Raw genomic sequence first — 17,373 nt, 5'->3', positions numbered from 1 at the left:
CAGTATAAAGTAGCAATGGATAGGTAAAATAAAAGTATGTCAGAACAGTGAAGGAAGCTTTATTACGTGCAGCACTTGATAAAATAAACTTACAGGAGGTTACTTTCAAATCACTTTGTTGTCACACAGTTCCTCACACAGCATAAAGCAGCAGTCAGACCAGGGACGGCTAAGGCACACTGCTGGCTCCTGGCAAGTCTCCCAAGGCCAGGAACCGATTCAGTTTGAACTCAAAGTCGATGGGACGTTCACTGGGAGGCCTGTAGTCTCCTCTCATTGTTGAGCTCAGGTAGGGAATGAGTGCACAGTTCTCTTCAAACAAGGCCAGCTTCTTTTTGTACTTCTGGCTGGTGAAGTTGGAGCTCTTGTGGTTGAAAGCTGTAAAAATATGAGATTCAATTCAAGGCTTAATTTTTAAACCTGATTAATTCATAATCAGTCGATACAATCAATACTAGCTTAAAACAAATAAAGATTACACCTATCTTTAAACCAGAGATTAGTTTTACTCTAAAACTAGATTAAATTGAATTCTGTTGCACCAAAACAGTAAACTCAGTGGAGTTTTAATGACACCTCTTCTATTTTTTTCATTCCTCTTGATAATTTAGGTAACAAGAGAGGAGAAATTAGAGCTTCTCTGCCAAGCTTTCATGAGTATGCTTACTATACTAACTTTTTCAGCTAGGTAGCAAACAATATAACTTTTTAAAAACTTTAACTAGCTATTTTTTTTCTTTTATAGCTTGCTAGCAAAAAATACTACTTTTGTGGACTTTTTTAGCTAGTGAGCTAACAATGTACTGTTTTGTTAAGGAATACAAAGCAGCTGAAAGTTAATGTTTTCCCCCTTCTTTTCTACTTACAATATGTTGATTGCAATCAAAATTTTATTTATTTATTTTAATTTAGGTAAGCAATCATCTCCATATTAATTAAACTCTAATTCTGGTTTATATCACTAAAGATAGATAAGAGATAGATCACTATAGATAGACAAATAAAAAACTATATAACATCCTTACCATCATTTTTAAATTTAAGCAATTCACACATGGTATTCTACTTTGACTTAAGGAACCTCAACATCTGGCTTACCTTTCAGATAGAAGGCCACATAGAGCAGTGCTGATTTTTGTATACTGAGGAAGGGATACTTTGGTTTTAGACACCCAACAGCTGTCATGGCCTTGATGACTGCTACTGCCACACCCTAAAAAGTACAGACTTAACTCAAAGCAGGGCAAAGAGAAAAAAAAAACATCATGACAGAACACTGTGATGTTTTTCAGATGTGTCTGAGTGCGAGTCTGACCTGTTCCAAGTAGCCCAATGTTGGAAGGGAGGTGAGGGGTACAGGCTCACAAAGAGGAGGAACTTTACTGGGCAGTTTCTGGTCCCAGTAGGTTTCAGGAGTCCTGGAAAGATAATGTATCAACACCAACTTTCACTCAATAGACTAATACTTACTGCATCATAGCAAAATCATACAGAAACATAGGAAAAGACGACTAGGTGGAAAACTGAAATATATAGATTGATTTGTACCTTAAAAACTTGTCCTGTTTCTGCTCTGTCTCAAAAATATAGATCCGTTCTCTGTATTCCACAGCATATTCCATCTTTCCCCGAACCAGAACTTCATACCTGTAGACAAATGTAGTGAAAATTTTTTGGACATCAAGGAATGTTAAGTTTTAGCATTGATATGACAGCTAACCTGTGAGGGCTTGGAGTCCTTCACGCTTGGCATACTTCAAGTTAAGAGGCTTTGTCCAGATGTGAAGATAAGTTGAAGCTCCACTATTTAAGCTACCAGGCCATCAGAGTATCTTTTTTTGTAGTAGTATTGTATCAAAGTTTAAAGTTTTGGTGTCGTGACAACTGTAATTGTATTGTGGACTTTTAACCGTGTTATTATCGTACCTTTAGTTTTTGGCATTGTTATGCCATTAAACAAGGTCTAAACAGTGTTCAGTCTCCTCCCTGGTGGCGTGATTATATGTGATTCTGTATGACGTGGGACATACAGTATAAAGCTGAGCGAATGTTATGCTACTGCTGCTGCTGTACTTTCAGGGGGTATGTGTACTACTAAGTTTTTGGTATGAACTGTCTCCATGTATACAAGCTGTACCAACATGTCAGATTTGTGTTGTAATAAACTTATGTATTCAAGTACGGACAAGGGAAGCTCACAGAGTTATTCTTTTATTCATCAAAGTGAAGATTGATTAGATGTTTTTTTCTACATTAAAAAGTAAAGTGTGACACAGTAAAGGCAAGGTTTGATTTGAACTTTATAAGGGTGAATAATAGCGTACCTTTGCTTTCCATCCAGGTAAGTGACCGGGCAGAAGCCCTTCATCTCAGCTTGCTGCGGGAACCTGTTTTTCACCTGACTCTCAGTTAGTTTTCTGGGCAGCAGGTGAGGTTGAGGGAGAGTGTGCGGGCAGCCAGGAGTCACAAACTCAGCTGGAGTTAACAGAAACCGCTGTAGAGAGCAACATAAAAATGTTATTTTTCTGTCATGTGCAGTTAACATTATATATTTACATGTTAAATCAGCTATTATAAATATAACTTTGATTCCACAGTAGGAAATCCATTGGATAATGACAGATATCATGCACAGAATTTGAAATGTCTAAAAAAGGTACTCGGCTTAATTTAGCTTGAATGCCTTTCTGCATTCATTTGTGCATTTGCATGCGTACAGGTGTCTATTCAGAGAACAGGTCCATTACACTGACCTCTAAATGGTCTGTGCCACACGTCTTGTAGTAGCATCCCCTGTACTCAGCACAATAAGTTAAGGCTGTAGTTTCAGAGCAGTCCACCAGGTGGTGATGTAGAGCCAGGCAGACAGGGCAGTAGTGGCCAAACTCTCCGAGACGACACTGCAGCTCCTTGGGTGTGATGCACAGTTTGTTGATGCAGGCTGCTTGCCCTGCAAAATGAAATAAAATGCATAAAGGGGATGAAGTTATACTTGTTATCTTAAGAGTGACATTGATTTACTTTTATTATTTACTCAATTTTTAGTCATACTTTAAAACATTTCTCTTTTTACAAAACTTTCTTTTTTTTTTTTTTTTTTGGTTTCTGCTTGTTTGTGTTTTATTCCAGCAGCTGAATTTGTAAGTTATTTTTTGCAAACTGCTAAAAGCAATTAAAAAGAGACAAATAATAAGCAAGTAATGAGAAATCTGTAATATATTTACTGAAATAAATCATAATCATAGCTCATCATGTCTAGTACTTACTACTGGTCGTCCTTTGCAGGTAGCTGTGGATATACTTCATGCTGATGCTGATCTCCTTTATGATGCTGTTCCAGATCCACCACTTGCTCTTTAAGCCATCAAGCAGGATCCAGTTCTGATGTTGTTGCTGGAAGTACTGCCTCACATGCGCCACCTCCTGCTTGTAACAGGAGTTACGGATGTGGAGGATCTCGGAGCTGTCATGCATCAGGTGAGGCCTGCAGTCGGAGGATAGTAACATCAACTTTGAAGAAAGATTTCTGGGGGAAAAAAATGCATTTGTGGTTGCTACTAATGTGTGTTCTCTGACTTGTTGGGCTTTATCTTGTCCACAAGGCCTCTCCTCAGCACCTCCACTGTGTCCAGCTCCAGCTCAACTACTATCATGGGGATGATGCTGCAAGACCCCATCAGCTCTGCCTGCTTAAGTGTCTTTGGAAAGTCATCCAACACATACCTGGAATGGCAGACAAGTAAAATTGTCTTCATAAACACCCTTCAGCAGCATGTGCCGATTTTGTGACAGATAAATGGATCACATGCCCCCGGCTTACCCTCGAGTGCTGCAGATTGAACTCATGAGCGCCACCTCCAGGCACTGAATGGCCAGTTCATCGGGCACAACGAGTCCCTGGGAGAGATGCTTTTTCATCTGGACGGCCAGATCGGTGTGCTGCTGAACACTAAGCACCATACGCATAACATCGCCAATGGACAGCCGCGCCAAACCGTACTTCTGAGCAAACATCTGCGCCACTGGAGAGATGAAGCAAAGTGAGAGAAATAAATGAAAGAGGAGAGAGATAAGCGTTTCAGAAAGTGTAAAACAAAAGGGTTAGGGTTAGGGTTAGGGTAAAACAACACTGACTATATCATTTTTCAACTGTCTTGAGTCTTACCAGTAGTTTTTCCAGATTTGGGTGGTCCAACAACTGCAATTTTAAGAGGAAGGTGTGGGGCGGGCTTAGGCTGTCTAAGGTACTTCAAGGGGTGCTGCATAAATGTGTTGCGGTTCTCCTTAGATGCAAAGAAGTAGATATAGTGATGGAAGATCAGGGGGTATGTGGTGTTGAGAGGCCACTGCAGAGGCTGGATCAAATCTCTCTCTTTGTATTGCTGTAGAAGGCATAAAACAATGTTGTGCTGATCAACATGACAGCAAAAAGGAGACAAGGTTTACTAGTATTTTTACTTACAAAAAAGATGGTCTCCTCCCACAGATGCTACAAAAAGATGTAATGGCCATCCATGCCTACCTTTATGGGGTCCCAGCAGCCAAAGGCACTGTGTCGTTTGTAAGAGGAGAGCAGCAGCTTCTGTGCCAAGCTGTATGAGATGGGTTGGCATTTCTGGAAGAGTGACTCCCTGTTGGTCAGCAGGGGCTGGATTTTCTTGAGCAGCTGATGCTGCACAATCCGGAGCTTGCGAGATACATTGACTGACACTTTCGTTATGTTTTTTTCACTCAGGAGCTCCTGATGATAAAACAAAGCACACTATTTGAGCACAAGTAAAGGACAAAACATGAATGTACATTATACAGATTACATCAAGTCATGTTAGGTTTACTCTGAGGTCCAAACTGTGTCTCTATAAAGTCAAATGATGTTTTCTCAGAAATCAGTATGAGTGAGTTAGCGGTCTACTGCTCTTCTGTAGGTTTGTCTGTCTGTAAGTTTGTTTGTGTCATTGTGTGACTTTGGTGAATCCAAACCAACCTTTTAAAACACAGATGACACACAATAAGACAAGTAACCCATTGAGGCAGCAATCCTTTGTTCTGTGAGGTAAAATTACTGTTTTCACTAGTGGATGGTTTAGAGAGAGTGATTTGTCTAACATAACAGTGGTTTCCCTTTGGAAAAGGCTGTCTGACATCAAGATAAAACATTGAAAATACTCTTAATATAGTATACACTTAAAGTGACATTAATCTATTTGGTGAGCCTTTTTTTAGTTGGCAAAAATCCCTTTTGGTGCTACCGCTGTCCACAGCAGTATATTGCTTTGCTTCCTACTCCAGGCTCCTGCTCCTTCCCAAAACTGGGGTCATATCAACTGCCATCTCCTGCAGCTAAAACACAGACTATTGATAAGTACCTTATATGACCCCACTTCAAATAATCCAAACTATCCCTTCAATGGCTGTCATTAGCTTATGTGTCTTTGTACCGTCACAGAAACAAGGGTGTTCTCATCTGACAGGAAACGCTCTTCTATCTCCGTCTCCAGCCTCTCAGACGCTGCCTCTTCAGTCTCCTCATTCTCCATGTCTTCGTTATCCTCTTCTACAGGAAACTCCTCCTCCAGTGTGGCCTCTATCGTATCGTCACTGTTGCCTGCAGCTTCATCCTCTTCATCATCTTCCTCATCCTCACCAGACCTTAACTGATCAGTTAGGGGGACGGAGATAAGAGGAAGGGTAGGTTAGGTAGGTATGGAGACAGGATGTCAGTGGTCATAATCAGTTTGCCTACCTTTGTTTTGCCGTGCTCTGCCATCAGTTCAGCTCTTCTCTTGGTAATGTTCTCCTCCTGTACCAAAAATAAAGTTAGAATCTTGCCAGATAATCACACAATCTACAGTCATTGTCAGGACAGACAGCGGGAATAATACTTGATAGTAAAGTTGGCAGGAAAGTTATTCTAGTTGTCACTTGCTCACCCGTTTCTTCTTACGTAGATCATGAAGGAGAGTCAGCTGTGTTTCATGCATGTTGCGCCGCTCACGCCATTTCTCCAGGTACGTCGGCAACAGACGCTTCTGAACATCTGAGACTTCCACCGCCATGATTACCACAAGGTCTGGGAAAAGCTGTTGCTGCAACATGTACTGCACCTCATCAGGATTGTGAGGGAAGCCCTCCAAAATAAAACCTGTAGACCTACAAGACAGAGTATGTTAGGGTCAACAAACACTTTATATTTGCACAAGTATATATACATAAATACATGAGAATAATACATATATAATGAATGTAGGTAAAGAAAATTTTGACATTATGGAAAATAAATACCTTAAATCTAAAGCTGTCAGCAGCCAGCTAACTTAGCTTAGCACAAAGACTGGAAATGGAGATTTGATGTTTTTACACTTTGTGTTTTTGTGAGGATTAAACAAGCAGGATGACAAGTGCTAAGCTTTGAGATGCTAGTAGATGGGTTTTTCTACCTTAAAGGGATTGTTTGGATTATTTGAAGTGGGGTTGTATGAGGAAGTTAAAGCTAAGCTATTTTTCCATAAAGCAAGTAGTTTCATATTTAACATACAGATATGAGAATGGTATCAATCCTCTCATCTAACTCTCAGAAAGACAGCAAATAAGTGCATTTCCCAAAATGTCTTGTTGTTTAAGTTCGGTAAAATGAGGAACAGGAGGTGTGGGTTTTTGTGAGTGTGTTTAACTACATGTATGGTTCCTGTTTCCAGTATGGTCTGATAACCATATTTAGGATCTGTGGACTCAGTGGCTCTCCATCAGACAGGTAGGCTTTGATGGACTTTTCCTCATCAGTCAGGACTTCCTCCTGCTGTAGACACACGCAAAGCAAATGCAAAATAATTCAAAATATCATAATTCACCATAATTTGAGGCAACAAAAACTGCAAATCCTGCCGCAGAGAAAGTATATGGAAGCCGACCTCCATGACATTCATATTGGCAGAGGGATCCTCCATCTCCTCGTCCTCTCCTCTGGCTGTCTTTATCAAGGCCTCCAAGTCTTCAGAAGACTCCTCTGAAGACACTGCCTCATCAGCACACTGCACCCGCTCATTTGTCTTGGCCATGATGAGCATTTGGAGTTGTTCCCTGAACTGAATATGGAAGATGCCAAGTTGCTGGGCGAGCCACTCGCCATGAGTGGTCTTGCCTGACCCGCGGGCGCCCAGCAAAAAGATCCGCAGGGCAGGAGGCTTGTACAGAGGAAGAAAAGAAACGTGTCAGGGGTTTTAAGTTTTTTTCTTTCTGGGACTTCTGTTTTCTCTTCTCACATCAGCTTGTACCTTGAGAAGCTCAGTCTGTGTGACAAACTGTGCAGGGTTTTGAAGGAAGGAGTCCCTTGATTCTACGCTTGAGAAGAAGAATATCTTCTCACGGTACTTAGCCGCAATTTCTTCTGTACAGGGCCACAGGACATTATGGTTTTTTAACGCCACGGGGCAGAAATGATGGGTATCTCCCAAAGATCTCTTGGCTGCTGTGTCCCCCTGCTTTCATTGAGAGAAAAAACGTGCTGTTAAAGTTTTGTTTTTACTATTAGTAGACAACAGAGCAGGAAAAATGTCTGTATCCTCACTCTCTTTAATTATAAATGTATTCCTAGAAATGAGGTTTCCAAATGGGTCCTGTCTGAAGGGCTGAGGTTCTACCCAGAGGCAGTTGCTTCTGAAGAACCCTTTTCTGAAGAAAGGTTTGTCAAGGGCTATTTGTATGACTAAGAGTTTCATTAGGAACCCTTTTCAAGTAAGAGTTTTTTTGTGACTGTCATTTATCCTTCTTTTGTCAAGGATTCTTTGTACCATGTTATAAAAGGGCTCTTGGTAGAACCCCCTGAGTGTGTTCAAGACAGAAAAAGCCTTGAAATCTGAGAAGGTTCTCAGTAGGACCCTCTAGGTGTGCTCTTGTTAGCACCCTTACAAGGTGAAATGATTCTGGATAATGTTCTGGGTGGAACCATTACACCATAAAAAGGTTCTATGTAGAACCACTCACAGATCTAGCTATAACCCTTTATGTTAGGTTCTAAGTAGAACTAGGGTTTTAAATGGAACCTTTGAAAAAGGTTCTACCAGGAACCAAAAAGGATTCCCCTGTGTCGCAAGCCAAAGAACCCTTTATCTAGTTAGCTCTTGTATTTTTCAGAGTGTAGGATTATAAATAAAGCACAAAAAGTCACTGATTGAGCTGTTAAAGTTAACAGACTTGTTTGTTTACTGACTTCCTCTTCCTCCTCTGCTGCATCATTGCCACTGCTGCCTTCCTCGACTCTCTCCAGCTCAGCTAAGGCCTCGATATCTTCGGCCTCCTCGTCCAGGTCCACCTCTGACAGCTCCCAGGACACATACTGAAAGGGCTCTTAAGATCATGCAAGCAAACCAGATCCAGAGTTTTCCTTACCAATCATGAAATCTACTAGAATTTCCCATTAGAGAAATCATAACAATTCTATTTTTAGTTTAAAAACCTTTGTCAAAAATGAGTGTCTGATTAATTTCATTATTGCACAGTAATTCCTTTATACAAGCGATGCCAAAGAAAATAACTAATGCTGCTGTTAACATGCCATCTATTACAGATATTTGTCTCAGTGCCTAAGATGGTCTGTGGTGTCACAAAAATTCTAGACTATGATTGACAGGGTTATACTCACTCTCCATCTGAAGGACCATCTCTTGAAGCAGGTCCTCGGGGCTTTTGCCGCCAATCTCCAGTACTGAATGAGGGACAGCTAAAGCCGACTGCATTTGCTCCCATTCAAACTCAGACTGTTGCAGTTGCATTTTATAGTCATTCATCTCCGGGCCGTCTGGGTAACCAAACTCCCAATGATCAGGTTGTGCTACAGCTTGAACACAACGGGTAGAAGAATAAAACCTTTGTCAGCACAATGCTGCTTTTAAGGCGCTTACATACAGGATAGTTTGTGAATACAAAAACGAGTGCAGGATTTGAATGAAACTGTTGTCAGAGTGTGAAAATCCCTATACAGTGTGATATAAAAGTTTCAGCATTAACCTTTATTTATCTTGTCATAGAAATAGAATTTTCGATTGGAGAAAAACAGCATGTAATAAAAATGTCTCACCTTCCTTTTCCTTGCTGATAATTTCAGGAGGTGCAGTGCTGGTGGTGTTAGATTGTTGAGGATTTTCTATAAACAAAATTAATACACACTTTAAAAACAATGCTGGTCAGATTCTACTTGATCTGGGGACTTTGTAAATTTAAGCTGCTTTACATAAACAAACAGTCAGTACCTTCAGACGCTTCATCAACTGTCTCGAGATTTGTTTGCAGTTCAGCAGGTTGGGCCTCTACCTCTGATTCTTGCTGCTTCTCGTTTCTAAAATGGAGAGAAATTAAGCACAAAAGCTACATAAAAAATTAAATTTAAGACTCACTAAAGTGCAAAGTACGATTGCACCTGCACTCACACGGCTCGTTTCTCCTTCTCAGACTGTTCGTCCTGCAACCTTCTGCTGACTGCTGCATCCACGCTCTCCTTGTTCATCTCATAAAGTCTCTTTAAAACTGTTCAACACATTGCAGTGACACACGGACTGAAGTATAGACTCAAGTTTATATATTCAAAGAAAACAACTTGTTTGTGATGCATTGTCTCTGTGTCTCGTACCCTGATTTCCATCCCTGTCAGTGAGACAGAAGAGGGTGTCTGGCAGAATCCCAGCTTGCTGTAAGGTGTCCATTTGGGAGAAGTTTTTGGGGAAGTTGTCAAGCACCCAGCCAGTCCTGACATCTGCATCAGTGTCAGCCTCCTCAATCTGGAACACCAGAATAGAAATAGTTCTTTATTAGATTTAATCTTGACATCATATTTACTGTATATGATAATGAACAATGGCATACAGACAACACAGTCAGTATAATTTTTAAGACGAACAAACTTGCATAAATGCAGATGCCATGTTCCAGATTTTTGACGAACCTCTTTTATACGTGTCTCCAGTACCTTAGCATACAGACTCAAGGGAGATATGCTCATTTGTTTGGCTTCTTCTAGTGCAGTGAGCACCATGGCTTGTACCTCTGGATGATCCTCTGTCACTGAGAGCAGCAGAAAATATTTGCAACCAAATATGCTGCCCAGTACGCTACACAATTTCTCACAATAATGTACAAAACTCAGGTACACAACATAGATGATATGTATAGGACATAAAAAAATTGTTTGTGTGCATATGATTTTGTGGTTGAGAGAGACCAAAAGAGTAATGTCTTACCTTCTACAGCATTGGTTTCATCTGACGAAATAAAATATGATAACATTAATAATGTCTATGACAATAAGTCAAATAACGAAAATATATAAATAATCGTTGTATATGGTGTTTTGATGGCTTAAGTTATGGTAGAGAGAGTCTATCTCATCTTTCTTCATTCTATCTTATCTCAGGTTAGGACACCCTAAATCCTCAATCCATGGCTTATCAACATTTATGTCTGTTACCTGGCAACCGACACTACTTTTCTGATCTCATGGATCAAAACAACTGCATAACTGTTGTTTTTTCTCATTTAAACAAACTGAAACATACAAAAAAATGGAGAAAAAAAACAACGGGCACTTCAAGTTGAGTTAGAGATTTTGGTAACGGCTGTAGAGAAATCCAAATTTACAACTGAGTGCTGAGACGGCAGACACAGTCTCAATCAGATTAAGTTAAATAACACTAACAGGAGATGAAATGACAGTTTAGGACCGAAAGACATCATCATCAACAAAGCTCAACTTGCCTGCATTCTGTCCTCCATCCTGCTCCATCTTCATCTTGATTTTCTCTATAGCGACCAGTGTTGTCTCCTCTTTGACTTCGTGAAGCCTCTTCTGCTCACCCATGGCCAGAATCGGCTTCACCAGCGCCTCCATATCAAGCACCACTGCATTGTAGTGCTGAGCTAGAAGCTTACACAGAGTACTCTTTCCTCCCTGTGGAGGTCCAATGATGGAAACTCTGCAAGGAGGCCTGGGCATTGGTGGAAGTAAGTACCATCTGGGGTTTGTGATGAACTTCTGGTACGCCTCCTGAGATGAGAGGATGTACAGTTTGTCCTGGAAGCTACATGGGGGTTGAGATGAGAGTTGGTTTTCAATTTCATCCAGTCTCACTTGAAGCTACTGGATATATTCCTCACAAAGGATCACTCACCCAACACATAATTCAGGTGTGCCAGGAATTACCTGACCCTCCTTCAGAGCAACAGGACAAGTTTGGCCCCAGCGGCTCCTTCTCCACCTGAAGCTAGGGGCTACCGTCCTGCAGGAGGACATAACTCTCAGTAGGTTCTCCTAGAAAAGAGATGGACTCAGGATCACAACATGTCTAGTTAAAGTAGGGGTGGATTCAGTTATTCGAAATACCAGTATTTTATATGCATTCACATATAGCAATGTGAAATAAAATACGAATATGGTCATTATTAATGGCAGACCATGTCAACGTCTGCTGGAATTTCTTCATCATCAGTCTGATGGAGGAGGACTGGAATGGAGGGTTGCTTTATTGCCATGGATCCAAGACGGGACATTACAGACTAAAGACAAAATGATCAATAAACTAAAGTCAGCCCACAGAATACATTGATAGCTTAACATCCACATGTTGGCTAACAAAACCTGCTGCTGTCTCACATTTAAGCAAACACTAGGCTAACACTGGCTGCTAGTCAAAAATCTACTGTGGTGACAAAAAATCTACAGTATATGATATAGTATAATGACAATGCAAATTATTATTGATTGTATTGTTTGTTATGATGTAACCGGTGATCACTTGTGTCTTTACCGAATGCAGCTCTTCAGGTGTGTTGTTTCCGTCCAGCTCCAACAGGTAGAGGATGTTGTGCTCTGTCATGTAGTCCTGACAAAACATTAACTCACAATTACTGCCTCTAGAAAAGCTTAAATTTAGTAACAAGAGTGTTTTTAATTTTGTTGGGCATTTAAAGCTACTACTACAGTTTTAACTGTCTTAATTTATCACTGATGCCCCTCTCTCTCTCTATATATAGATCTATATATATATCAGTATTTTTGGAACTCTGGGTAACTCACCTCCAGTGGTCTGAGCATGGTATCCTTGTACATGTTGATTCTAGCTAAAGCATTTCTGACTAAATTCTCAGGTGTCCACACCATCTGGTCAATAATATCTTTTTTGAGTTCCTCCTCCCCAGCCTACAAGCAAAAAAAAAAAAGATCAGTATGACAGAAAATCAAAGAACATAACATAACATAATAAAATGGGGGACTGAAGGAAATATAAGAAGCAAAACTGGTGGCAAGAGGTGTTTCCTCTTAAGCCATACCTGCTCCTCCTCATCCTCCACTTCCTCATCCTTGTACTTCTTCTTGTTAAACACCTCCTCACGCCACCACTGTTCCCTGTTGTACAGCTGCCCCGTCTCTGGGTGCTGCTTCAGACCTGACAGCCTGTGAACCAGGTCCTTGTCTGCACACTGGTAGAAGAATGGAGTGTTACATTAACTTCATCATCAAACTGATCTTTGACGTACAAATGTTTGGACTTTTCGTATATTTTTTCAGATATTGTGGGCAAACCTTGATGTTGATGATGAAATCAGGTGTTAGTTTGAGGTTTTTGATCAGCTCAATCTGCTCCTGAATCTTCAGACATTCTTCTGACATGAATGGCAGGCTGCTCAGCACATACCCTGAATTACAACACATGTGGTGTTGTCAAGTACAAGCAGAGGCAGCGCTCACAATTTGCATGCATGATCACCATGCTAAAGCTGTTAAAATAAACCTGGAGCTACATGGTTTACCATAGTGCTCCACATCTGGTGAGTTAAGCCTGTCAAGAATCAGCTGGAGCACTGTGTCTTCTGGTATACTTCTCCCCTCAGATAAGATATCCAAAAGCTAAAAAGAACAAAAAAAAAAGAGCCAAAAGCTATAAAGAACACATATATATGAAAAATGCGTGACAAATAAATGGTCAAGCTTTATGTCCTGTGACATATAAAATGACACTCACCTCTATGCCTTGCTTTGTTTTATTTTTAATATGTGTGTCAAGCAGGTCTGTATCTGAAATATTACGAAAGCTGATGAGAAAGATCTGAATTCTGTTAGGATAAAGACGAAAATACAGCACTTGTACTTACCATCAATTAAGATACACTTCCAGGACTCTGCAATTTTTTTGGCCAAGGTGGATTTTCCAACACCCTGTGACAAAGATTGATGCAAAGTTGATATGGAGTCATCGGGTCATATGACATGAAAGGTGTTAGAGGGATGTGACTGTTTTATTGATACTAAAACCTCGGATTTTTTACATGACTTTTGCCACTTACTTCCAGAAAGTCTGAATGGAGGGCCAAAACCTCCATTTTTAAGGTCTAAACATTTAGAGCATTTATAACTAAATTCCCTGTATAATATTTCATAAATTACACTACTACCTGCTTGATGCCTTGTGTTTACTTTTTTAAAAAATAATCCTCAACAGACAAAACACACTTCATTTGAATTTTCTTGCCAACTGATGGGCAATAACTGGAAGAGGTGAATGAGGAAGAGGAAACGATGACGGGACATTTCATTACACAGGTGTGATCAAACTTCACCTTTAACTGAGGAAGATCTGTTGTTGAAATGTTAGCAATTATATCCACATTACACACACAGTGACTACTTTTGTCATACTCTAAGTACATTTGTAAGTACATTTAATTACAGCTATGAGTACTTCTTCTATCACTGCCTTTTAGAAACAATTTCTGATTGTGTTTTCTCTCTCTCTCTATCTCTCTCTCTCTCTCTCTCTCTCTGTGTGTGTGTGTGTGTGTGTGTGTGTGTGTGTGTGTGTGTAAAAGAGATAAATACCGGTCTTCCAAATATGATGAAGCAGGTGGGTTTGGTTAGAAGACTTTCTCTCTCAGCTCCGTCTTCTATAATGTTGTCCGCTAAAGGTTCTGTTTGAACGTATTGAATATCGCAGCACAGATAGAATTAAACGTCGCAGAAGACATATCTGACGACCTAGCATAATTATTCGGCCTTTAACGTTAACGTCTATCAAAATGCCGATATAAAAGTTAATTAACCACAGGTAAGAGATGTCATATTTCAACATAAGTTTACTTACCGTTGCTCTGGGACATTGTTTTGTCCATTTTTTATCTCTTTAAACTTTTATTATCGTTTGTTAACTAGTATTAACTAACGTAGCTACGTTACCTATCTCTACGTAACCTAACGATAGAAGCCCATGGTTACCATAGCAGCTAACAAACTAAACAGGTTTTGGCAGTGGCGGTTGAGTGTGGAAGGTACCCCTAGTTTAGTGGCGATCTCGCGAGATTAATTATTTATTGTGTGCACGTTCTACCACGTTCTGTTTTTTTGTGCGTGACAACGATCTTAAGATATGGGTAGGTTTAGGGACAGAAACCACCTGGTTATATTTAGAGACAGCTGGTTGTTTGGGTTAAAATTAAAAACCTCGCGAGATCTTTCACGGGTCTGGGGTTCCCTTCTAGACACGACTTCTACTTTGTAGATAGATAGCCCATTCAACGAGTACCGCTTGCTACTTTCTGGCTCGAATGTTTGCTGCGGTCAGAGGTGTGTTCACTCAGTTGTTATAAACACTTATAACAAGTTTCCGTCAGTATAAAGGCGAATGCAAGCACCGAAGACGTCCATTATGAATCGCATTTTCAGTCCTTCGAGCTTTTTGACTTTGCGAGCCACCGTATCAGTTGACATGCAATTGCTCCGCTCAAGTCTGTCATGACAGTCACCTGACTAAAACAAATTCATGTTGTAGTCTTCTGTGTGGTAGACGTAAATACTTAGGCAAATTACAGACATGTTTGATGTATTAAAAAACGTTCAAAGAAGTCGTTTTGACTGCTAGAGGAGATGCATATTATCCTTGGGAATGATTTGTGGCTAACCAGGCTAGCTAGCTAAATTGATGGTGAGTAACGTCTCTCGAACAGTGAGGAAATGCTGAGTGCCAATAAGATGCTCTAAGAATCAAGATTAACTACGGTTCTCATTTCAGTTGAAGTAATTGATACACATATTGTGTTTCGTACGCTTTGCAGCTCTCTCTTTTGCTATCTCATCTGGACTGTGAAGGGAGAATACAGGAGTAAAAATGCCTCAGTCAGCGGCTGTCATCAGTGGGATCCAGAAGATGGTTCTGTATGAAACCAGAGCTGTAAGTCGCTCTTGATATTTACTGTTACTGTGTCATCATGACTTCTGAAAACGTCTGATCAGCCCGTTCACAGGTTGCAACTGCAAGTAGCAAATAAAACCTCTTGAAATTGCATCACACCTCCTTCATGTTAAAGTTGCTTTTGACCCCCCTGAAGCCACTGATGGAAAGTAACGAACTATATTTAATGAAGTACTGCACCTAAGTAGAATTTGGAGGTGCATGTACTTTACTAGAGTATGTCAGTTTTATGCTACTTTATACCTCCACTCCACTACATTTCAGAGGGTAATATTATACTCTGTACTCCACCAACACTCATTTGGCAGGTTTACACAATTTGTAATATAAGCTTTTAAATTTAAATACATTGTTAAGGATTAAACCAGGAGTTTCCAACCTTTTTGGTTTCTGACATAGGAACAAGTACAAAAAAAGTGTGTAGTTGGGGTCACATTGAAGATGTCTGTGAGTTGTTAACAGCTTCAAGTAGTGATTTTACTCTCTAAACTTTTCATTTCAGTAAATTTTCAAATGACCCAACATATCACCGAAAATCAACCATTAGAAAGAAAGTCCAAGGACTAATACAAATTTTGTTTTTCTTCTTTCCTCTCCCATTAATATCTGACGATCACTCAGATTTATCTGGTGACCCTGTATATAAAGCTATATTAAGTAATTCAAACTAGCTCAATCTCTAACTCAACAACACTAACATGCTGCTTTCACACCGATGCTTCAATATTGATCATCTAATGATTACATACAGTATATTATAATGTATCAGTCAAAGGTGGCAAACCAGTACTTTAACTTTATTACTTTTTGCTGCTAATATTTATATACTTTTACTTAAATGAGCAATTTGTAACAATTGTGTGTCCAGAAATGAGTACTGCAGTACAAATAATGAGTTGGAGCCACAGTTTATGTAAGCAGGATTTTTCATGCAGGAATTTTACGTGGAATAGAGTATCTTTATCTTGCTGCATTGGTACTTTTATTTAAGTAAATGGTGTGAATATTTCTTCCACCACTGCCTGGTGCTAAATATTAGTACATAGTACAGAGACAAAGTATTGATTGAAAGAACAGGATGAGAAAAAAAGATTATTTTTATACTTTTATGATCGAAGGAAAGGTAACTGAACATGGCTGTTCTATATCTGCAACAAGCTGCTTTATAGCCACACACTCTAATGTAATAATAACACATGAGTCGCAGAAACTGGGGTTAGGAACTATTCAGCAATACTACAGTCATTTCCAGCTCTGATTGAAGTGTCTTGCAGCTATTAAGTCAGGAGGACAGACATTATTCTGTAGGGGCAGACCAATTAATCGGTCGGCTGATTAATCAGGCCGATTATCTGGCATTTTGAGATAATTGACACTGGTCGGTGCCTGCACTGCACTGCATGGCTGATAAACAAAAAATGTCTGCAGATACATCTGCAGCCAGACTTGGTGGTGAAAAAAATAGTTTGGAGCCCTGTACTATAACTCTCATGTATCCTCCTGTACACGTTTGTTAATATTCCTCAGTCGCTCACCACCATCTCTTCAAAATGTTAACATGTTTCTCCCATCCTAAATGATAGCAAATCTAATCTAAAACTGTTACTGACTAGCCTTAAATTTGTTTGTTCTGAAGTCAGAATGATACATCAGCTGTTGGCCACTCTGCTCTTTAAATATCGGCATCGGCTATTGAAAAACCCATCTTGGTTGACCACTAATATTTCAGAACTCAATTTTCCGTTCAAATTTGGTGTGTAAATTGCTGACACAACATTCAGAGGTCCATATCGAACGGTCAAAATCCATGACTTGCTTTGAAGATTTATCACTCTTGCTGAAATGTGGACTCCAGTGATGAATTTCCTTCCTAGTACTGGTGTGAGACAGCCGTGCTTAATCTAGAATTTAAAGATTAAAAAGGTTTACGAGCGTAAACACAAGGGTGGAGAGCTGCTGTAAAATTGTGATTACCTGACAGCAAACACTAGATGGCAGCAAAAGAATGCTGTATGATGATTTGCTACATCAGGTAGACCCCAGTCTACAGACTTCTTACTCATAGGAATCTGCATCATAATTGTCTAGACAGCCAGAATAATGACATTTTCCTGCTAAAACTAATTGCATGTAATCAGTTTATGTT

At 39.9% G+C, this 17,373-nt stretch overlaps 2 protein-coding genes across 4 annotated transcripts in view; one reads left to right on the top strand and one right to left on the bottom strand.

Annotated features, from left to right (window-relative positions):
• Positions 1-39: 39 nt before the first annotated feature.
• Positions 40-14,139, bottom strand: ak9 (adenylate kinase 9). The gene is made up of 37 exons (XM_084737085.1): positions 14,124-14,139; positions 13,862-13,965; positions 13,138-13,201; positions 13,008-13,060; positions 12,796-12,892; positions 12,569-12,681; positions 12,316-12,465; positions 12,062-12,184; positions 11,793-11,867; positions 11,440-11,541; positions 11,157-11,296; positions 10,744-11,066; positions 10,230-10,250; positions 9,935-10,053; positions 9,623-9,770; positions 9,423-9,519; positions 9,246-9,331; positions 9,074-9,139; positions 8,639-8,833; positions 8,207-8,343; positions 7,272-7,478; positions 6,909-7,181; positions 6,675-6,796; positions 5,931-6,150; positions 5,744-5,800; positions 5,439-5,654; positions 4,523-4,741; positions 4,166-4,382; positions 3,821-4,022; positions 3,577-3,723; positions 3,267-3,484; positions 2,754-2,950; positions 2,325-2,494; positions 1,549-1,647; positions 1,316-1,418; positions 1,099-1,213; positions 40-378 (listed from the first exon to the last, which is right to left on the bottom strand). The coding sequence occupies exons 1-37, from the start codon at positions 14,137-14,139 to the stop codon at positions 170-172; spliced, it is 5,220 nt and encodes a 1,739-aa protein (XP_084593211.1). The 3' UTR covers positions 40-169.
• A 925-nt stretch (positions 14,140-15,064) lies between these two features.
• The window catches only part of fig4a (FIG4 phosphoinositide 5-phosphatase a), a 75,742-nt gene continuing 73,433 nt past the window's right edge, over positions 15,065-17,373 (top strand). Inside the window, exon 1 of one of the 3 annotated variants that reach the window (XM_084737408.1) lies at positions 15,065-15,206. In XM_084737408.1, the coding sequence (XP_084593534.1) occupies positions 15,144-15,206 (63 nt within the window). In that variant the 5' untranslated portion in view covers positions 15,065-15,143. The remainder of the gene's footprint in view (positions 15,207-17,373) is intronic. The other 2 variants (XM_084737409.1, XM_084737407.1) reach the window with 2 other exon arrangements.

Source organism: Lutjanus erythropterus, chromosome 15 (assembly GCF_056507025.1).
Source record: "Lutjanus erythropterus isolate fLutEry1 chromosome 15, fLutEry1.hap2, whole genome shotgun sequence".
Classification (NCBI taxonomy): domain Eukaryota; kingdom Metazoa; phylum Chordata; class Actinopteri; order Lutjaniformes; family Lutjanidae; genus Lutjanus; species Lutjanus erythropterus.
Note: the sequence above shows the minus strand (reverse complement) of the source record. Positions and strands in the feature narration are given on the sequence as shown.